This window comes from Nematocida minor (genome assembly GCF_024244105.1).
Source record: "Nematocida minor strain JUm1510 chromosome Unknown 7889, whole genome shotgun sequence".
Taxonomy (NCBI): Eukaryota; Fungi; Microsporidia; genus Nematocida; species Nematocida minor.
In genome coordinates this window covers 1-16,839 of record NW_026250354.1, presented here as the reverse complement: position 1 = coordinate 16,839, position 16,839 = coordinate 1, and the positions used below count along the sequence as shown (strand labels likewise).

The following is a 16,839-nucleotide window of genomic DNA, read 5'->3' as shown; positions in this document are numbered from 1 at the left end:
TTTTTTACTATCCGCGCCTGCAGCTTAGTTATCTCCTGCGATATTTTCATTATTTCGCACTTCTCGTTGCTGATGCTCTCATTGACTCTCTGCTGCTCTTTCCCTATCTCTTCTGTTTCCATGGCCATTCCCTGCTGTGTTCTGTGGTAGTTTATTATCTCCGCCTCTTTCTCTGATATATCTCTGGTGATCTCTTTGATCAATATAAGGGCCTCCTCTTTCTCTCCCATCTTCTGCATCAGGATCATTTCATTCTTTTCTATGCTCCTGTCTGTTTCTTCTATTAGCATGTCTATCTCCTCCTGTTTCCTGTATATATTTGTTAGGAGGTGTCTTTTGCTCTCTTTGAACAGGGCGAAGTTAATTATTGCACTGAGTATCTTTATAGTTCGGCCTGCATCAGGCGCAAGAATATCTCGCAGATGGAAAGGGCCTAGGCCTATCCTCTCCAAAAACTTCTTCATGTTCATGTATATCAAAAGAAGGGAGGTAGACTCGTCCAAGTTCTCGGGTATTCTCTGCTCGAGGAATATCCCCAATACGCCTTCGTAGAGCCGCGTGATGTACGCAGGGTTTGGCTGGGTTATGTCTGTCACCAGGATGTTAAATCCGCTCTCGGACAGGCACTCCACTATCTCCTTCACGGGCATGCTTGGAATCGAGTATGTTGGTGTTTGTGCTTTCATAATGAAATTTTTAATTCTTTCATGATACTTCCGGGCCAAGACGGATACAGAGAAATGCTCGTTCGCCCGTATGTCAACAGCACAGCCACTGCAGTTGTTGAGTTTATAGCGTATAATTACGTCATTCTGAGGATTAAGATGATAAATGGCGTAAAGTCGGTTGAGGTGCCTGCTGTGATACACAGAGAAGATGCACTCTATGGAATAAAAGATGACGACAAATTGAATGAGCTCTTTTCGCCTGGAGACACTGTCCATGGGAGGGTTTTATCGCTGGGAGAGTCTGGAAACATAGTGCTGTCCACAGCTGATGAGTCGCACGGGGTGGTAAAGGCAATGGACTATGGCACACTGCAGGAAGTGAAGCTATCCCGGGGGAAGTTCGTACACAAAGGAAAAGAGCTAAAAAGGAAAACAGCCATACTATAGGCACTATATTTACAATTCATAGATTGGTGGTAGATGCTAATCTACGTTTACTATCTTCTCATACTACAATGTCGAATAAGCTAATAATAAAGCAAATATTCATTTGATATTCACTCTTTCACACACTGATCATACTGCTATCTTTTGCTGATTAAAAATCAATAGAGTTGCTATCTACCTATATAAATAGAGCGTAAGATCGTACAGCTGTTATGAGAGTCACAAAAGATTGCATAAGTCTTTTATTCATGTGCAAATGTAGAGAAAGCAAACCATCCAGAAAATATTTAGTTTAGCTTTTTACAGGTCAGAGCTTGAATTACGAGCAAATCACTCAGTGATACTGCACAAGAAAGTCAGCAGAGTATTCTACGCCAAACAAATAAAAAGCTCAATAGCTCTCTACCGCTAACTACTGTTGGCTGAATCTTCTTCTCTTCAGTCTATGATATGTGAATACAGAAATAACTAAAACTCTTCTTAACACAAATTATTTATTGCTGCAGAATTCCCTTGTGCTTTGGCTTGCTACTTCTCTGTTTGTATAGATAGTATCCAACTGCTCCTATCAAAATAACAAAAATAACCCAGGTCATCAGCGATCTTGTCTTTGGAGGATCGTACTGGCTGTAGCTCTTTTTGTTCGAAGTATACAGTCTGAAAAGCGAAATCGTCTTTACACTTATGTCCCCAAAGGCCTCTTTTATCTCTCCTGAGACAGTGATGAAGCTGCCATCGTCAACAGTTAAGCGACTCAGCTCATCAACTAGATTTACCTTTTTGTCTCTTCCACCGTATGAGACAGACAGAGTTCCATTCCAGAAGTTCAGGCTAATAAGGCTGTCTTTCACAAAGGATATCTTTTTCTCAAAGTGCACAACGGGTGCTCCTCCGTACGCTGTTGCTATTCCAATGCTGGGATAGCTATTCGTTAAATTGTTTTTCTCCAGAGCTAAAAATATCATCATCCCGTTGAACGTAGAGCTTCCTCCGAAGAGATCGCCGGCCTCAAAGTCCTTCATTATCCAGATGGCTGCACCCTTTGCGCCTGGCTTAATCTGCATGTGCACATCCATCTTCCAGTTTCTCATCTCGAGCGGATGCTTGGAGCTAATGCTCCCAGAGGATCCTTCTCTGCTGGATGTCAGATGCACCCCTGCATCGCCTCCAATTGACACAACATTGCAGTCTCCTTTCATCTCGCCAAAGGGCAGCCTGCCTGTGGTCCTGTCTATGTACGGCCTGAACAGACTCATTTTGCTCTTGTACGTGGAGCTGATTTTCTCTTTGCAGGAAACCGAGAGGATCCCGAGCAGCGCAAGAAAAACACAAATATTCATGGCACAAAAATATCTTGCTATTATAAAATAATTAAAAGTATTGTTTATTCTACTGAGCCAACACGAAAAATGGCTAACTGTTTAGGGCGTGAAAACGACAATCTTTCTCTTTAGGGGCTTTCTGTCCTGGGAGTACTTTCTAAGAATGCTCTTGGAAATGTTGACTCTCTGTGCTCTTGGGAGCTTCTTGGTGAAGAACTTTGGCAGTGGCTTGTTTTCGCGCTCGCACTCTTCTTTTATCTCTGCTCTCTTCTTCTCAGTCAGAACCCCGAGGCATCTTGCGATGTCTTTCTTGGTGTTTATCCACTCTGCGGTGTTTTTGTACTCGTCTCCTTTCACGTTATTTCTCATTTTCATAACGTGCATCTTTTTGTCGGACAGAATACCCTCCACTTCGGAGTATGTCATAGATCTTAGACTAGCTGAAAACTCGTTTCTACCCATTTGCAGGGGATAAAAATATTTAAGAAAATAATATTGCAAACTCAAAATGCAAATTCATTTTCAGCAATTTCAAACATAACGGACACCATATTCAGTACAATGAGTAGACAGCTGAGTGGATATCTCTACGAGAATTAGATCCAGAGTCTTCGGCACCATCGAATAGATAAGCTGAAATGGAGGGAAATAAAAAGAGAAGTATGCAAGAATGTTTATTTGTGAATGATTTTCTTGAGCGCTTCAAAGTGGGCTGGTGCATTGGGCGAGTCATCTACTAGATCTGGCATCATTTCGTCTATGTATTCAAATACTTCGTCTTTCTTCTGCAGGGCCACTGGCGAGACTCTGATCCACTCCTTCACGAGCTCCATGCCGTTGGACAGCGTGTCTCCGTAGCCTTCGATGGTTATCTTAATAAGCGCAGCAAAGAACATTGCATTGCTCCCCTGCTCTGCAGCAAGCCGCCTGGCCTGCTCTGCAGCAGAAAAGAGGTCTTTTGCCTTTTTGAGGGTAGACACAACAGCAGACTCCATCCTTCTATACTCGTCCTCCTGGGACTCAATCATTTCTGACACTTTTTGTGGCTTTATGTCTTTCTTCGCTCTTTCCTTCTCCTTAACGAACTTTTTCTTTTCTTTTGTTTTGCTGCTCTTCCATCCGTCCTCGTCGTCTGACACCGATGCCTTTCTAGCGTCCTTTGGACACCAGTTGTTCTCTCTGAGCTCTCTAATGTCCTCTACCATGAACCTGTACCTTGAGCTGAGGCCTTCAGAGACCCTTTCGAGCCAGCACATGTATTTATCAACGTGCTCTCTGTTCACCTCCTGGTCGAGCCTCTTTCCTGCGTGCTTCAGGATGTAGCACATCTTCTCTACATTCTCTGGGGTGTCTGCTTCCGTGAGGTAGTCCGTGGCTGAGTGCATGATCGTGTCCGTGAAGAATCCCTGCAGATACAGCTCTATCAAAAATCTTACTATTGTAATTGCCTTCTTCTTTACGTTCATTCTCTCGTACTCTTTCTCTTTGTTGCTGCTTATCTCCATAACTCTTTCAGCTAGTTTTTCAGCAGACATGCTAACGGCTTTTTGTTCTGACTGGTCTGATGCCCAGGATCTCTGCGACTCAAACTCGTTCTTGGAGAGCATGGCAAGAGTCTTCCCAAAGACTGACAACCTACTGCGAGGCTTCCTTTCTTTGTTCGCGTCTTTTTCTTTGTCTTTTTCGTACTTCTCTTCGTCGTATGAGTCCTCTGTAGCTGACCTAAACTTCTTCTGGATCATCTCTGCTAGGGCTGCGTATATGGCAGTGTATGCCTGCTCCTGCATTGCTCTGTTGAAGAATGCCGTTGACAGCTCAATCATCGCCTCTTCTGTGGGGACTTTGATCGCAAGTATTCTCTTAGCTACTTCTTCAATGTTGTTCTGGCACACCTGATTCAGAGCCAAGTTAAACTCAGCAACATACGGCTCAATGCTTGCAAACACTGTGACAGGAGCTGATTTCTTGGGGTCTTTGAAGCTCCCCATCTTGAAGGTTTTGAACTCTTTCTTTTTCTTGCTGAACATCGCGGACTTGTTGAAAATAGATTTGTCGATGGTTGTTAGGATGCTGTCAGAGAACTTCTTGTACGACATAAGCTGCTCCTTTGAGTACACAATGGGAAGTGCTACTATTTCCTCGTGCTCGAGTGATTTGAAGAGGAGAGTGCTGGGTGATTCTTCTGCCTGCTGGCTGACTGTCTCCAGTGCTTCTGGCTGGCTCTTTTCTGAACTCTTCACATCCACTTCTTCTACAGGCGCCATTTCAGGTACTTCACTGGGAAGAGCTCTCTTCTCCTCTACCTTCTCCAGAGGCGCATCTGCTGTCTTTATCTTCATCTTCTGAATGTCCTTTACCAACTTGCTGGCTGCCTCTTTCTCCGTCTTTTCTGCTGTCTTTTCAACTGATTTTTCTGCAATCTTCTTTTTTATGCGGGGAGACTGGGCAGATGCTCTGGAGCTTGATGTAATAGGCGGCTTGCTGCTCTGGAACAGATTGGCTCGCATCATGCTCATTGCGTCTGTGCTCCACGCTGCTCGCTTCTCTCCCGTTGTTGGGTCTGTTCCCGTGGGCACTCCATTCACTATTTCGTAGTTAATTGGCGCTACAACAGGCTCTTCTGGCTTAGGAGCCTTAGCTGCAGGCTCTTCCTTCTGCTCGGGGGTGCTTTCCTTCTCTGCTGCCTTTAGGCTCTGTTCTGAAGAAACTGCAGAGTCTCCTTTCGCTCCTTCTGTGTGCTCTCCATGGGCTTTGGAGATCCCTGCTTTACCTTCGCTCTCTCTTTCACTGGCTGCTACCTCAGTGTCTTCTTTCTCTTTCGCTTCTTCACTGGCGGGGGTGTCTGTTATGATATGGTGTTTCTTCAGCTCCTCCTTTACAACTGTCTCAGTTAGCTCGGACCCATCGACAAACATCAGCTGGAATCCTTTCCTCTCTCTTTTTGCTGGGATAATTATTTGCGGCTCTGCTTTCTCTGGCTTGGCATCCAAGTCCTCTCTTTTCTTTTTCTTCTTTTTATCCATGTCAACTTTCTTCGGGTCAGTTCGAGCTTGGGTGCTGATTCTGTACTGGGGTTTTTTGCTCTGATAGGATGCAGAGTCTCTGGGAACGTAGCCTGCAGGCTTTTCCGAGTAGTCCTCTTCGGAAACAATAGCAGATCTTTTGTGTTCACTATCCATACTGGGGCTTTGTGAAAAAACTTAAAATAAAACAATGGCTGGCCAATGATGCAGTAAAACACATAAAGTGTTTATTATGTGTGTTGCATACAGTTTTGCTATTTCTTTGTTTTACAATGGATCAACGAATGAATTTATTTCCTTATTGGTCCACAGGGTGCATTTATTTAACCGGCCAATAATTCCTCTCCTGTCTGATTATGCAAAAATTAATTAGAGCCATAAGCCAACAGAAATTGAACTGCTGAATTTTTATATACACCAACACAAACACCAGAATAATTTAGCAGTAAGGATAATACATGAATTTATTTGGCTATTGCACCAGCGCAGAGAATAGGAGTAGAATTTGAAATTGGTGAAATTAGTGGGAATGTTTGCAATGATAGCTGATATACAGGCACAGACTATGCTTATTGTGGTACTTTTCATAGGTGTTTCTGGCGTGACAGAAGGTCTTCAATGAGTTCAAACTGGACAGGATATCCTTGGTTGTTCTTGGTGCCGTAGAAAACTCATTAAAATTTTATGGAAGCTGTTGGATTGTAAGGATTTAAATGCATATCACGATGACTGAGTACGCCAATCATTCATTAGTTTACTTTTTATTGTTTTAGCGCATACTATACCAGTGTAAGATGCTTAGACTGTAGAAAACTTTAGTAATGCTACTATGATGTATGTATTTATTTAAAAGCAAATGAATAGCACTGTATGGGATATACCTCAATTGATGAGTTTTAATGCCTCTAAAAGTGTTTCTACTTGGATTTGCCCTGCAATGACGCATCCAGCGATCTTCTTCGGGAGAAGAGCAGGGCGGCCTGGGGAATGGTAATCCACCCGAGAAAAACTGAAACTCCCACTGCAACTAATGACACTATTTTTGCAATGTGCATTTTTAAAAAGACTCTAGCCATCAGCACCCAGTAGAGCAAATACGTTGTGTCTTTTCTTTTATACATCTGCGTGTAGAACTCTCTTGCCAGACTGTAGCTCTGAGATACTCCACTGCCTGTTTCGTACATCCATCCCACAAGGTAGTCTCCTTCCGGGTCTTTCATAAGAGACGCCGTGTAGTACCGAGAGAATGCTTTTTCCAGATTCTTCTCTACTCCCACGCTGTAGAAGTACGCATTGCCCAGCTCAATAGCAGCTTCACTGCTGTCCATTTCTGCTATCCTTCGGCAGAGAAGTATGTACAGCATCTCTGGATGATGTATCCCGCTTTTTATGGCTGTACTGCCCGCTGTATCTCTGCTATCTGTATTTTCAGGCACAGTGTCACTTTTTTCTGAATCATCATATCTCTGTGCCATTGGCTCTTTTTGTTTATCTTTTGGCGCTAGACCTAAGAGCTCTTTTGCCTTATTGAACCACGGCAGCTTGTAGTGCTGCATAGCAGAAGAATTGATGACTCTGTTTTTTAATATGTATGCTGCGTTCATGTATCCTGTTTTGGACCCCATATCACCTATTAAAAGAGACAGGTAAAATGCCTCAGCATTCTCGTGGTTTTTGCACTTTTCAATTGCCATCTTCTCCAGCTCTAGAACCTTTGAATGGTACACTGCAATGCTTTTGTACTGGGATACAGTAGTAGACTTGTACTCCTTCTTTTTTCTCGATTTTTCAGCATATTGGTACACCGCTGGGAGATACCCCTCCTGTTTGGCTGCTTTGATAAGGTGCAGGTCTCCCATAAAGTTGTTTGCGCTTTCGTACATAAGGTACAGATTGTAGTCCGCTGCCTGGGAGCCCATGGCTGATGCTTTCTCTAAAAACACTTTTCCTTTGGTTTTGTTTCCTTCTTCGATGTGGAGCATTCCAAGACCGTTGAGACAGTCTGGATCGTTGCTTTTTGCGCCTTCTGCATAGTAGTGTCTAGCTGTTATTCTGCTGGGTGTGACTCCCCATCCGTAGTAGTACATATTCCCGAGTATTCCCATGGCATCTGCGCTTCCCTTCCTTGCCGACTCTTTGAGAAAGTCAATGTGCGGCTCCAGCTCCACATGTCCTATTTTTATCAGAGACAAAAGATTCTCAGCAGCCACGCTGTCTCCACTGTTTGTCAATGTTTTTATGAAGTTGATGATTTTCTTATTCTCTCCCTGCTTTTCAAGATTTGCAAACTCCCACTTGGCAAAAAGTGTAATTCTTTTCCGGAAAAACTCTTGGAACACGAGCTTTGCTATTTCCCTGTAGTAGAATATTGCATCCTTTGCGTCTCCTATGATGTTGTGTCTGCGATCTATCTTGCTGGCATACACGAGGTATGCTAGGTCCTTCACTTCGCATGTGGAGTAAAGCGATCTGTACAGAGACTCCACGCCTTCTTTTATATTGAAGTCAAAATATGTCGATGTAAACCATTTGTAGAAGTATTTACACTGGCCTTCCATGCTATCTATCTCTTCTTTTGCCTTTTTAATGTCTGTCTTAACGAAAAGACTCTCAAAGACCTTGTGGCACCCGTGCTCGCACAGTCCGTCTGTCTTTTGCCCTTCCTTTGTCTCCATCTGTGTGGCAAATATCCCTGCAAAGAGCAGGAATCCCACTACTGCGCCTCTAAACATTAAATAAAAAAGTATTTGCTTTGGCTTAAATAATCCACAGAGAATTTCCACGATTTAAATCTCTAAAATATTCTCTCTTTTTTCTTAAGTCCTTAGTTTCTCAAACTCTACCCTCTTCCCACACTCCTCCACCTGTACATGAAAATAATCCACTTTTCTTTTTCTGTGCTTTCTTCTTTTATTTGCAGACGAGAATTAAATGAAAGAGAAGATCGAACAAATAACTGCAAATTTATTATAGAAGAGGTGATATAGCACTGACAATTTCATAGAGGACTTCTTTATCCATCTCCAGAGCACCTGCAAATAAGAGGAGAGATTTTGCTAGGTCCTGATTCTCTTTGTGCGGATGCTCCCCCAGTCTCTTCGACATAATAACAAGAGCTGTTGGGATCACTCCCTTTATTGCCGTGCTGAGCGATGAGATTTCATTCAGCTTTTTCAGCATACTCGCTGGATTGTTCTCAGGAATCAGCCCTGTGCGCCTGATAAGAGGGATGGAATTCTCTGTGGATCCGCCTATGCAGAGAACCTGCCACAAAAAGTTTACAAGGGGATTGTTGAAGTATTTAACCATCTGTTCTAAGCTGCTGGCTGCATAGTCTTTTGTCTGTATTTTCTCCACAAGGATGCTCTTTAGTATTTCCAGTGTGTTCTCGCTTCCTCCAATGTAGGACACCTTGAGGGCTTTCTCCAGCTCACCGCAGTGCGTGTAGTACTCTGAAATTCTCTGAATAACAGAATTCTCAGATACTTCCACGTACTCTTGCATAGTTGAGGGATGTCTTCTTCCCTCATTGTCTATATTCCCCAGCACGCTGTAGTCCTCTGAGGAAATAAACACTTCTGCCACAAGATCTTCAAGCCACTCTGCTGAAATAAAGGAAGACACCGTATTTACTATGCACAGCTTGTCTTCTGGTTTTGCAAATAAAGTGGTGACTCCTTGGATGGCGCGCACGAACAGGTTTATACACTCAGCTGGCTCTGCACTCGATCTTTCTCTTTTAACGGGATACTGTCTTGGATTTTCTTCCCTATTTTTCTGCGATATCGCATACGAAAGGAAAAGAGACTCGCCTGCTTTAAATGTTTCGTCTTGCAGTATGTTCATTGCGTGCTTCCACTGTCTGAGAATAAGAGAAGATTGGAGGAGTCTTGGCGCTGATATAGATCCCTCCAGTAGTTTAAATATCTCCAGGTCTGTGTACGCTTTCTTTTTCAAGCAGAGACTACTAACGGTTTTTTGTATGATAATCTGGTACCACAAAAAATCTTCTATTGTCGTAACGATGGACTTTATGCACTCTGTGCTTCCTGTGAAAACTCTGTAGAAAAAAAGCTTGAAGGCATCGTCCTTTTCAGTTGGGACCTCTTCCCACTCCATCGAGTACTTTCTTTCTTCTCTGATGAATCCCAGAGTTTGCATCCAGTACATAAAAGACGAGTAAAAGTTGTTGGATATCAGCCAAAAGAAGTTCTTGTTCTCCTCCAGGAACCTTTGGGCTTCTGTGTACAGCCCTGCTCTCACATAGTGATACAGCTCGGCGAACATAAACCTATTTTCGTACTTTTCGAGCTTTTGCATGCTATAGCACTTTGACACAACGTAGGCATTCACTGCCTGTGCTGTATTTCCCTTGATTGCATGCGTGCAGTGTATATATGTAAGAAAATCCAGTGGAGTTTGTTTTGATATGGCAAATGTGTACGCATCATAAAGCATAAGGGAGGAAAACACGTTCTTTCCCACTTGGTCTCCTCTTTTCAAAGATTTGCACCCTTCTATGATTGTGTCTGTAAACTCTTCTTTTCGGACACTCAGTCTCTGCGGATGCGGCGAAGATAAAAGTCTTTTTTCTTCTTTGATGAACGCTTCCTTTAGATTGCTCTCGAACATTTCTATTTCTCTTTTCACCTGGGCCTCTCCAAACTCAATGAGCTTCTTTTCAAATATGCTGTCGAGATACGTCTCCACGGTAAGACACTCGCTCTCTTCCTTCTTCTTCATTATGTTGCCCAGCTCTTGTATCTTCTTTTCGAGCTCAGGGTGGTAGCTGTGCACTTCTGCTTCTTTGTTTTTGATCGACAGCTCTATTTCTATCAGCGACATAGAATATGTTTTTGCCAGACTTTCGTTACTTTCTATGGCTTTCAGCATGAGAAAAAAAGAGCACAATGATAAATAATTTTATTCCAATATTAGCTGCCACAATTCTCTCCAGAAAATAAAATATAGTGCAAGAACCAACTGCCATCTATCTCAGTCTAAGCCACTTGGAAAGAGATCTCTTTGATGGGCTAATCCTTCTATAGACCAAATAGCAGTTATTACACCGTATTAAACCTCTTTGTGATTTGCAACCTGGCTGACTAATAAAAGCTATTTGTTTTTCAATTCGCATTTAACACTGCCATGGAGGAAATAGCTAAAAGTGTTTTTGGGTACAGAGGAAAAGAAACTATGGTGCGCGCATATAGCAAAGAGCTGCAGGGCGTTCTGTGCTACATCGTTATAATGGCCAAAAAAAGCCACGATCTTGCCATTCGTGTTTCCATAACGCCAACACCCATGCAAATACTGGAGCACTCTGATGCCAGCCAGCATGCGATAAACCACGACCAGTGTCTAGGCACGTATGCAATTAAAGACGTAGTGATGAATGCGGATTTTCTGCAGTTTGATTTTGATGGAGTTTCCGTGGAGTTTCTGAATCCCATCGATTTTAACAGCTGGAGGGAGCACATAGAGTGGCTCCTTCACCCCATAAATGTTGCAGTGGATCCAGCACAGACTTTCAAGCTCGTATCAAAAGAACAGCACAGCTACAGCAATCTTTTTGTGTTTAGAAAGTATTTTACAATCAATGACTGGAAAAAGACGGTGCAGATCAACAACAGACTTCCATATAAGGCAATGATGGGCCATTACACTTTGGGAAAAGTGCGCATTCCGCAGAGAAACTTTCAGACACACTGTTTTGGCAGAGAAGAGATTAACAAGCAATACTATCTCCAGAACAACTGGCAGAGTGCAAATATACACCAGTACGTGGCAGAAATAGACCCCATAAATGCAAATTCTTCCTTTCATGTCTACCACTTTGGGAAATACTACAATCTCGCAGTTAAAAACCTCGAGAGCAGCCAAACAGTCTGTGCTGACTGGGATACCAACACCTACTGCTGCTGCGAGTATCTGTACTACTCGGGTGGGATGTTTGTAACACACGTTCCCTTTTCTCACTCGATCGAGTCATTTGAGAGAGATAGACAGTATATGTTGGCCAGCATATACCCCTCCAACTGTTCTATCCTTAATAAGTACTGCCAGGGATATTTGCAGAGCTTTTCCAGCACATTGGAGCGAATGAACAACTATTTAAATTTTGTTGCAAGAGCCTCTGAGATTCTCAATAAAGCTCTGCCAAATAAACACGAGAGAAAACAGCTGAATGACAAATGCTCTTTTGAAGAGGTTTTGAAGTACTCCATGAGTATGTTTGAGGTGTCAATCAAGAAAAGTGTGCAAAGTATGTACAGACTCAAAAAGCAGCCATCAGATGAGGATGTTCTCTGCGACTCGAATCAGCTCAGAGAACTAGGCATACTGAATAAAGATTTTCATAAACTGTCTGTAAATGAGATGGACACTGAGAGCAGATGGTACTCCACAGAGAACATCCACACATACATACTGGTCACTGACGATTTATATGAAGTGCAGTTCCTCCCTCAGACTGCTGTTAACCTGCCTATGCTCACATATCTATCCGTTTCTTCTGTGCTGAAGAATGCTGACCATCACTCTTTCGAGCCAGTCAATTCGTGTTTAGACTACATAAATATTTCCAGTATAGCCAGAGAGGCCTGCAAAGATATCAAACTAGATGTGCCTCTGGTGAATAACCACGTGGACATGAACTTGCGATCGTATATCAGTCCAATTCTGGATGAGTTGAACAATATGGTCTTTAAATCCAGAATAAACTACACGCTAAGTGGAACAGATGTGTATTTGTACACGATATCGCTAATTACTGTAAAAGGATACTCTATTGATTATGTTATGTCAACAATCATGCAAAGATTTCACAGGCACAATTTTACTCTTCTGCCAACAAAAATTGCAATAGACACTGTGCTGGACCTCCATCCATACATGAAATATATATTTGGTCGGTACCCTGGATATCTTCTAACGGGTCTCAGACTGTACCCTACATATTCCATCCAACAGCTAGAATCTATCGTAGCAGACTTTACCTCGGAAAGTGAGGAGTACAACCAAACATTAATCTCTTCTTTTTCAGAGCTGTGCAGCATGCGGATCTCTCCCAGGTACAACCTAAAAAAGTTTGAGAAAATAATTAAGTACCAGAAAGTTTTCTATTATTACAGAGCTTGGTTTTTGCTTGCGTACGTATTCATGTTCGAAATAAAAACAAGAAGAAAAAACTTTTCTTGTCTGCACATCACCACGTATTTATTTGTGATGAATTTGCTTATAAAGTACCACGAAAACCCACGGGTTACAGATGCCGTATATGTATTTATTTCAGGGTTTAACTCCACTCTAGCCTCCGATGTATACAAGTATCTCGATAGCCCTGAAAACAACTCTGCCTTGAACGAGAGCATAAGAGACGCCATTGATGAAACACTTTCTCTTCACAAGGCATTTGCTGAAAAGTGGGGAAGTGATGAGCCCCATATAGAAAGAATAAGCTACACTGTATACTCTGCCATTGCCCTGGCGGTCTTTGTCACTAAGGCAAAAGACTCTGCGTGCATACATCGAGCTATAAAAGTGTACGGAAGAGCTCTGCGCAACATACTGAATTTTTACATGCTCTTCTACATAAAAAAGTCTGAGCTCTTCGTAGAATATGCGCAGATTCTTCAGCCGCTTATGCTCCATCTGCAAGTCATAAATAGACAGACTGCCATAAGGCTCCTGTCTGTTCTGTCGAAATACTCCACTGATGAAATAATATGGGCTTTTTATAAGCTCCCCCTCTTCTCCAACACGATTTTTAACGTTTTCATTACAGATGTAGTGATAAATACCGGTGACCAAGACTCTGCGATAGACCATCATGGCAGCCCAGAATGCAATAAGAAGGATAGTACTGATCTCACAGAGATTCTAAATGCATGGTTTGAATCTGGAGGAGATGATCTGCCTAGCATAAAGAAAGACCCACAACTCCTACACTCCATTCTTTCTTTTTACTACCCAAAGAAATTTAAAACCTCTCAAGATAATGTATAGGTGCTAATAGATGTTAAACATAAATAATTCTAAATAAAGATCTAACTACACGAATAAATCGCATCTTCTAATGCAGATCCTCTTCTTTCTTTATTCTCTGGTCTTCTGTTCTACAAAGAAAAGTATAGTGGCATAAGAGACTTTATTTCTGAAAAAAGTACAGAATAAGTGCTGCACAAGAAAAAAAGTGTACGAAATTAATTGTAAAAGTGTTTATGTTTAAAAAATTATTTAAAATAGTAAGAATATACTCACGCACAATGGCAACACTGCAAGAAGTATAGCAAGTTTATATAGAGACATAGTACCAAACAATACTATTTCAACGGCAAGATGGACACAGCAAAGCTTAGTAAAACAGATGGTGTTAATAGAAGAGAGGTCGAACCTGCATTGGTTTATTAATCAGCGGCTTAGTTTCGTACTGCAGTAATGTTTAGAGTGTCGAGGATTTTTGATTTTAGATTCTTTATGATCTTTTCTATGCATATTAGCGCCTGCGATAGCGGCACGGGCATTGCAGAGGGTTTTTCTTGGGGAAGGAAGTTCAGGGCGTCCGATGGCACTGCAACTCTGTTTTTTATGGCCTGCACCAGTATCTCTTTGGCATTTGAAAGCGAAAGTGTAACGGTCTTTTGGTCTTTCAGGTTTCTTATCGAAACTTCCTGGGCCTCTGCCTCTTTGGCGCCAACTATCAGAATGTAAGAGTATCTGAGCTTCTCTGCGTTGAGAATCTTCTTGTTGAGCGTGCACTCAGAGGTGTCCAGAAGAACCTCCATCTCAAAGAGCTCCTTTGCTACTTTTTCTGCATATTCCGCCTCTTTATTGGTGATGGGGATGACTGCTATTTGGTTTGGGTTGAGCCAGGGAGGGAGTCTTCCTTTGTAGTGCTCCAGGAGTATTCCTGTCATTCTTTCCACACTTCCCAGAATGGCTCTGTGTATCATCACAGGCCTCTCCATGGTTCCTTCAGCATTTGCAAACTTAAGGTCAAATCGCAGAGGAAGCTGGAAGTCCAGCTGCACAGTTCCGCACTGGTGCTTTCTTCCCAGGGCATCGCTCACAGATATGTCTATCTTAGGCCCATAAAAAGCGCCATCTCCCTCATTTATGCTCCATTCTATTCTGCTCTTCTCCAGGGCGTCTTTCAGCTGCTCTTCTGCCTTGTCCCATACTTCCACCTCGCCAATGTACTTTTCAGGCCTTGTGCTGAGACACACCGTATACTTAAATCCAAGAAGATCGTATATTTCCTCCAAGAACTCCAAGCACATCTGTATCTCTCCTGCAACCTTGTCAGAAGACACAAATATATGCGCGTCATCTTGCTGGAATCTTCTCACTCGCGTAAGACCCGTCAGCGCACCAGACACTTCATTCCTGTGCAAAACCCCAAAGTCTGCGATTCTCAGAGGGAGGTCTCTGTACGAGCAGCTGAGATGCTCAAACAGCAGACAGTGCCCGGGACAGTTCATGGGCTTAAGCGCCATATCGGTATTATCTGCCTTAAAACAAAACATGTCTTCTTTGTATTTGTCCAAATGTCCACTAGTTTTCCACAGCTCATTGGTAAATACGTTGGGAGTAATGACCTCTTTGAAGTTTCTTTTCTTGTACTGCTCCTTCATAAGAGAAACAAGGGCGTTGTAGATGTGTGCTCCCTTGGGAAGGAAGAAACACGATCCCGGGCTCATCTGCGAGAAAAAGAACAGACTCAGATCATTTCCTATTTTTCTGTGGTTATTTTTCTTTGCTTCTTCCAGCTGTGTGAGATGGAGAGCCAGCTGCTCTTTCGATGGGAATGAAACACCATAGACGCGCTGCAGAACAGGGCGGCTAGAATCTCCCAGGAAGAACGAGCTGCTGTTGTGCAGAACATCGATGGCTTTGACGTATCCTGTAGATGGAATGTGCGGACCGAGACAGAAATCAATGAGAGGGCCGCATCTGTATACTGTGCTCTTTGTTTCCACTTTGTCTTTGATCAGCTCCACTTTTAGGGGATTATCTGCAAACATCTCCAATAGCTCGCTCTTGGTCATTTCAAGTCTTTCAAAGTTTTGGTTATCTTTCACAATTTTTTTCATCTCTTTTCTCAAGACTTTGTAGTCCTCTGGGACCACGCTTCTGTCCATGCTCATTTCGTAGAAGAATCCAGAGTCAGTTGGCGGCCCAAGGCAGAGATAGCTGCAGAAAGCGCTCTCGCATGCCTCTCCAAGAATGTGCGCAGAAGAGTGCCAAAAGACCTTGCGTCCTTCTTCGTGCTCGAAGGTAAGGAACTCTACGAGACTGTCCTTCTCTAGCGGCCTCTGCGCATCCCACAGCTCGTTGTTCACGCGGGCTACAATGAACTCTTTGTGGTCTGGGTTCATTGTCTTAGAGAGCTCATACGGTGTTGTTTTGTGGCTCATTCCCTTGCACTCTCCGTGCGCTGTTCTTATGGAGATTTCTTCCTGTTTTTCTGTCTTTTTCTGTGCTTTTATTCGATCGAATATTTCGATTCTTGTCTCTACGTATTTCTTAAACATCTATTTTTAAAAAAGAATGAAAAGAAGTACTTTAATCGGGCTGTACATTGACGCAGTCCCAAGAATACTCACGATGATTCAGTACCAGTCTTTGGTGCAGAAGAGAAGGGAGGTGTACGGGTACATAGAGAGATACAAACAGCTCCCCGTGGGCTCCATCCTATCTAAAGATACGTACGAGGATGATATAGGCCAGCACTACGCGGCTAAGCTGGCAGCCGCAGCGAGCGCAGAGTCCATTGAAGAGTTCATCGCAGGAGAGATAAATATATTCAGGCTTCGTCTGAAGCAGACAACAGACAGTGATGTATACAAGCTTTTTATCAGCGAGTATTTACCCCGCCTTCAGAATCCATTTACGTACGAGGTGCAGGAAGATAAGATATTTGTAAGAATTGATGAAAAAAACAAGATCAACTGGATAGGAGAGAAAAAGAACGCAGAGCTTGCCTCTGAGGTGATGGGTGCATACATAAAGCACAAGAGCAGCCTTGCAATATACGCACACTTTACAAAGTACTACACAGCGCAAGAGAAATTTGCAGGAGGATTTGCTAGATCTGGAATTGAGGGAATTGGCAGTGTTTTAACGCGGGGGTTTATGGACCTCCTGAAGAACAGCACACAAACGCTGTACATGTCAGGTGTGCCAAGGCAGTACATTGTAGCACAGCCGGTGGTCTCAGTGGCAAGCATGAAACTGCAGGAAAAGGCCATTCCTCTCTGCATATCCAGTGTTCTGGAGAAACTCAAAACAAAAAAACACCTGAAATACGACGATAGATCAAATTTGAACAACTTTTTAAAGGCAGCAGGAGTGCCCATAGAAGACGCTATTTCTCTG

General features: G+C 42.8%; 10 protein-coding genes across 10 annotated transcripts; 3 read left to right on the top strand and 7 right to left on the bottom strand.

Annotated features, from left to right (window-relative positions):
- NEMIN01_2301 (kinetochore protein Nuf2) lies at positions 1-686 on the bottom strand (the record flags this gene model as incomplete). The annotated part of the gene is made up of 1 exon (XM_051478243.1): positions 1-686. A coding segment is annotated over one exon (686 nt), but the record flags the coding sequence as incomplete, so codon positions are not given.
- Positions 687-707: 21 nt separating this feature from the next.
- On the top strand, positions 708-1,115 carry NEMIN01_2300 (exosome complex component CSL4; the record flags this gene model as incomplete). The annotated part of the gene is made up of 1 exon (XM_051478242.1): positions 708-1,115. One exon carries the CDS (start codon positions 708-710, stop codon positions 1,113-1,115), a length of 408 nt encoding a protein of 135 aa, XP_051334202.1.
- Positions 1,116-1,609: 494 nt separating this feature from the next.
- Positions 1,610-2,455, bottom strand: NEMIN01_2299 (lectin, mannose-binding 2; the record flags this gene model as incomplete). Its single annotated transcript, XM_051478241.1, has 1 exon — positions 1,610-2,455. One exon carries the CDS (start codon positions 2,453-2,455, stop codon positions 1,610-1,612), a length of 846 nt encoding a protein of 281 aa, XP_051334201.1.
- Positions 2,456-2,536: 81 nt separating this feature from the next.
- On the bottom strand, positions 2,537-2,899 carry NEMIN01_2298 (uncharacterized protein; the record flags this gene model as incomplete). Its single annotated transcript, XM_051478240.1, has 1 exon — positions 2,537-2,899. One exon carries the CDS (start codon positions 2,897-2,899, stop codon positions 2,537-2,539), a length of 363 nt encoding a protein of 120 aa, XP_051334200.1.
- A 212-nt stretch (positions 2,900-3,111) lies between these two features.
- On the bottom strand, positions 3,112-5,616 carry NEMIN01_2297 (uncharacterized protein; the record flags this gene model as incomplete). The annotated part of the gene is made up of 1 exon (XM_051478239.1): positions 3,112-5,616. The coding sequence occupies one exon, from the start codon at positions 5,614-5,616 to the stop codon at positions 3,112-3,114; it is 2,505 nt and encodes an 834-aa protein (XP_051334199.1).
- Positions 5,617-6,377: 761 nt separating this feature from the next.
- Positions 6,378-8,192, bottom strand: NEMIN01_2296 (SEL1 protein; the record flags this gene model as incomplete). The annotated part of the gene is made up of 1 exon (XM_051478238.1): positions 6,378-8,192. The coding sequence occupies one exon, from the start codon at positions 8,190-8,192 to the stop codon at positions 6,378-6,380; it is 1,815 nt and encodes a 604-aa protein (XP_051334198.1).
- A 235-nt stretch (positions 8,193-8,427) lies between these two features.
- Positions 8,428-10,353, bottom strand: NEMIN01_2295 (uncharacterized protein; the record flags this gene model as incomplete). Its single annotated transcript, XM_051478237.1, has 1 exon — positions 8,428-10,353. One exon carries the CDS (start codon positions 10,351-10,353, stop codon positions 8,428-8,430), a length of 1,926 nt encoding a protein of 641 aa, XP_051334197.1.
- A 255-nt stretch (positions 10,354-10,608) lies between these two features.
- On the top strand, positions 10,609-13,467 carry NEMIN01_2294 (uncharacterized protein; the record flags this gene model as incomplete). The annotated part of the gene is made up of 1 exon (XM_051478236.1): positions 10,609-13,467. The coding sequence occupies one exon, from the start codon at positions 10,609-10,611 to the stop codon at positions 13,465-13,467; it is 2,859 nt and encodes a 952-aa protein (XP_051334196.1).
- Positions 13,468-13,880: 413 nt separating this feature from the next.
- NEMIN01_2293 (threonyl-tRNA synthetase) lies at positions 13,881-15,995 on the bottom strand (the record flags this gene model as incomplete). Its single annotated transcript, XM_051478235.1, has 1 exon — positions 13,881-15,995. The coding sequence occupies one exon, from the start codon at positions 15,993-15,995 to the stop codon at positions 13,881-13,883; it is 2,115 nt and encodes a 704-aa protein (XP_051334195.1).
- Positions 15,996-16,011: 16 nt separating this feature from the next.
- NEMIN01_2292 (uncharacterized protein) lies at positions 16,012-16,839 on the top strand (the record flags this gene model as incomplete). Its single annotated transcript, XM_051478234.1, has 1 exon — positions 16,012-16,839. A coding segment is annotated over one exon (828 nt), but the record flags the coding sequence as incomplete, so codon positions are not given.